Genomic DNA, 4,779 nt, shown 5'->3' with positions numbered 1-4,779 from the left:
AGATAGATAGATAGATAGAGATACACACACATAAACAGAGTTATATTTACATACATGCCTAAAAAGATAGTTAAGTATGTAAGTCATATATGTCTGTATGTATGTATGTATATATATGTATCTATATTTATACATACACACATTCATATATATGTGTGTGTTAGTACATATAGATATGTATATCTATGTACATGTATGCATATATTTGCATATATTTATGAGTGTGTATGTGTAAGTATATTTATGTACGTATACATATATATATATATATATAGATACATACATACATACATATATATGTACACACACACATATATATATACATATCTGTCATATATGATAAACCTTAAAATACAAGGTTAGCTTTGATGATGTATGAGATGTAAGAATTTTTAGGAAGAAGTTTTAATGAGAGGTGGAGAGGTAAGTATGGTTTTCAGTTTATGTTTTATTTATTTGTACACAGATTTATGTATGCATGTATATATATATATATATACACACACACACACACACACACACACACACACACACATATATATATATATACATACATACACACATGCATATATATATTATTTTTAACTTCAGGCTATTAAAAGACCAAGGATAATTAACAGCAACAAATGTTGTTGTTGTTGTGTAACTCCTACTAACCCTGACTTAGTAAGCATCTAGAACAGTGCTCCGCAACCTTTTTCCACTTGGGGCACACTTATATTCTTTCCAAAATTCGGCAACACACCTGAGCTAAACGTACAACTAAAAGTATAGGGAAAAAAAATCATAATCAGGTTACACCGTGACACACCTAGCATCGTCTCAAGGTACAGCAGTATGCTGTGGCATACTGGTTTTGGAGTACTGATCTAGAAGGTCCAGTGACAGGTCAAGTGAGATTCGCAAATCTAGGTCAAAGTCAGTGGCAGCTGAATCTATGTCATGCATATCAATAATCATACAATGGAGGGGTGGGAGGAATGAAAGGGTGTTAAGTGACACACACACACATGCACTGGCATGATAGACTCCTAATCAATTTTAACGGCTAGTTTTCCATGCTTAAATGGATCAGACGAGAGGCAGGTCTTCTACAGGCAGATGCTCTTGCAATTACCAACATCGCCTTCCTGGCACTTGGGCACATGAAAAGACCTTCGAGTGAGATCGTTGCCAGTGCCGCTGGACAGGCTCTCGTGCAGGTGGCACGTAAAATACACCATTTTGAGCGTGGTCGTTGCCAGTACCGCCTGACTGGCCTTCGTGCCGGTGGCACGTAAAGAGCACCCACTACACTCTCTGAGTGGTTGGTGTTAGGAAGGGCATCCAGCTGTAGAAACTCTGCCAAATCAGATTGGAGCCTAGTGTAGCTACCTGGTTCACTAGTCCTCAGTCAAATCATCCAACCCATGCTAGCATGGAAAGCGGACGTTAAACGATGATGATGATGATGATGATGACGATGATAGTATTTATATATAGTTATAGACTGGTGATTCAGTTTGTCCCCGCTCTGATTAAGGTACATGATGTTGCGAAGTCACAAAAATGGCGAAATACCTGTATCCATCACTCCTGAATTGGATCGGAGGTGAGCCTGTCTATGACTTTCAGACATTTCAGGTATTTCTAACACCCAGCGTTATAAGGGAGTCGCCCATTCCATGTACTATGCCACAGTGAACCAGCAAACAAACAAAACATGCTGAGTATGTGTGGTCGATGTCTACAACACTAGCGCTGCTTTTAATCCATTATTCACACACACACACACACACACACACACATACACAGAGGACAGACATAACATATACAACATATACACACATATATACACAACAAATTTACACACATATAACATCAGCAGTACTATTATGAGCAATACAATGCACCAAGAGATGTTCTAATAGTTTATTTTTATTTTTAATTTACTTTATCTTATTCTCCCTTAAGTGATCTAAAGATAGACTAGGCAGAATTCTTGGCCAATCCTCCCCTTTGCACCTTGCCAACAAGGGTTCCTTTCAAAAAAAGAAACTAATAATAATGATAAAGAAAGACAAACAGTGAAGGTGCCAGAAGCCTCATCTCAATAAATAATAATCATTTTATTATGTTGCCAGCAAAGGGATAAGAGTCGAGAGTATATAAGAACTACAAGCTTTAGAGTAACAGACAAGTTCTGTTAGTTAAATGACAGATTTAGTACTGGTAACACAGTTTAGTGTTGTTAGCTTGGCATTAGTAAGCAAGGATTCAAGGCAAAAAAACAAAAATAAAGACATATGAACAGAAAATTGCATTGAACATCTTTGAAGTCAGCATCTTTTGACATCAAACAGTTTTTACTGGCTGTGAGGAAGCTTCTGTGTACTTCCTTGACCTGTAGCTGCTATGTTTCCATCAACAAACTCTATACCCGGCTTTTAAAATAGAGACCACATGTTTAAAGTCTTTAATAACAGGGTATCAAATTGTTTCTTCATTTATATATAAAATTACCTACTATTTGGTCTATAATTGATTATGTGATATTTGAGGTTTTATAATAGTATAAGATGAATTATAAGCCGCCTACATAACATTTGTAGTATCTCTCGATCATCAAGAAACATAGCGTTACATTGTCATAATTGCAGTCATTAGCATTTGATGACAACTAGTGTTACACATGATATATTCACACAAAAACTATACAGCTATATAAATGCAGGCATGACAGTGTGGTTTAACAAGCTCGCTTTGTAATCACGGGGTTTCGGGTTCGGTCCTTGTGCACGGCACTTTGGGCAAGTGACTTCTGCTATAGCCCTAGATTGATCAATGCCTTTTGAATGGATTCGGTTGATGGAAACTGTGTGGAAGCCCCTTATGTATGTACGTGTATATGTATCAGTGTTTGTGTTTGTCCCCCACCACTGCCTGACAATAGTGTTGGTTTGTTTACGTCTCCCATGACATAGCAGTTCAGCAAAAGAGTCCAATATAATAAGTATCAGATTTAAAAATAAGTACTGGAGTCAATTTGGTCAGTATGGCCGCAGTCCAATGACTGAAACAAGTAAAAGAAAGATAACAATTTACTATCAATTTAAGCCGAGTCACTTTCAGTTTGTTTTCCTCTTCTTCCTCCTTCTACTGTTACCCTCTAATATCTCTCATCCCTCTCACTCTGCCGCCTTTTCTTTGATTCTCATCTCTGCTTCCTCAAAACATTAATGCCTCTTCACAACTTTCCCCTCTCTGACCTAGTTGCAGGATGACCCCCACCACTTTTCTATTCGTCAGTGACTCTCCCTGGATTCCTTGCCACCCTAGTCTATTGCTCCCTTCCTGTCTCCTGTTCACTCCTGCCCCACCCCACAACTTCTGTCCCTACTTGCCCCTTATAACATTAGATAACCCTAAGTCTCCTCTTATGCAACACACCCTGTTATTTTCTCAACTCTATCCTTCCCTTTTTCTCAACCCTGTCATTAATCTCTCCCCTCTCCCCTGATTCCTGCCATATTCCTCATCCTACCTCTTACTTAACAGTCTTTATGTCTTTACCAAGGATCATTGCCTCATCTTCTCTTCTCTTTCATTTACAGGGGCCACTTTAGGGCCTTAACCTTGCAAGTTACAAGGAAATCATCACTAGTGCTGGTGCCACACACACACACAAAATAAAACACTCAGTACATACTGTAAAGTGGTTGGCATTAAGAAGGGAACCCAGCTTTAGAAACTATGCCAAAGTAGACACTGGCGCATGACACAGTCCTCCAACTTGTCAGACCCTATCAAACCATCCAGTCTATACAAGCATGAAAGCTGGACATCAAACAATGACGATGATGTGATGATTATAGCTATGGGTGTCTTTGATCAATTGCAGATCAGCCCAGTCAGCAACAATGGTACCAGCCAGTTTCTCTCATCCTTACCAATAAAACACCCTTCCCCTTCTGCTTTTAATATGTTGAATGTCAAGAAACTCCACACTATAGATGCAATTACATAGATGATGAGGCCCTAATCCCTTCCGTGGAAAATGAGTGCAAGTCTGTATTCTGTCAAGGGAATGCCTTTAAGATGCATCACATATCTTGCTGCCATGCATTCTGAGCCACTGATCATATTGGGTTCTTCTGCTTCACCTGCTATTTCAGTCTTTGTGCACCTAAGGATTGACTTCCTCTGTACAGCAATCCTTCTGATATTACTGGTAGTTTCTACTTAGTTTTGCCCACCAGCCCAAGTGAGCTGCCATGGTATGGCCATCAGTGCACACAAGCTACTTCTGGGAGACATACATAAGAGCTGTGTTGAAGCTGGAGACCAGAGCTTCTGTCCATGTCTGAAGACGTGCAGCTGACAGGTTTCCAAAGGTACTATTTTTCCACTATACCAAACACCATATACTACCACTAAAACCATTCTGGATGGTGGTGATGGTGGTGGTGGTGATGGTAGTGGTGGTGGTGGTAGCTGTGGTGTGGTGTTGTAGTGATGGTGGCTGTGGTAGTGGTGGTGGTTGTGGTAGATTTCAAATTAAATTTGTGTTTGCATTAGCTGATAATATAAAAGGGGTTTGTAGTCTAGGTAATACCACCACTAACACTATCCTATTCAAAATACAAACTCCTTATTTTTACACTATCATCTAATGCAAACACAAATTTAACCTCAATTGCATCAGCACCACCACCACCAACAACACCATTACCACCACTAACACCATAACCACTACGACCACTGCCATACCACCACCAACACCATAACCACTACTGCCAC

At 39.4% G+C, this 4,779-nt stretch overlaps 1 protein-coding gene across 1 annotated transcript in view; it reads right to left on the bottom strand.

Moving 5' to 3' along the window:
• The window catches only part of LOC106873671 (corrinoid adenosyltransferase MMAB), an 86,326-nt gene that overhangs the window by 55,321 nt on the left and 26,226 nt on the right, over window positions 1-4,779 (bottom strand). The window contains exons 6-7 of the mRNA XM_014921125.2: window positions 2,350-2,423; window positions 695-762 (exon numbers count right to left, since the gene is read on the bottom strand). Coding sequence (XP_014776611.1) covers window positions 695-762; window positions 2,350-2,423 — 142 coding nt within the window. The remainder of the gene's footprint in view (window positions 1-694; window positions 763-2,349; window positions 2,424-4,779) is intronic.

Source organism: Octopus bimaculoides, chromosome 6 (assembly GCF_001194135.2).
Source record: "Octopus bimaculoides isolate UCB-OBI-ISO-001 chromosome 6, ASM119413v2, whole genome shotgun sequence".
NCBI lineage: Eukaryota > Metazoa > Mollusca > Cephalopoda > Octopoda > Octopodidae > Octopus > Octopus bimaculoides.
The sequence above is the reverse complement of the archived record's forward strand: the minus strand, read 5'-3'. Positions and strand labels throughout refer to the sequence as shown.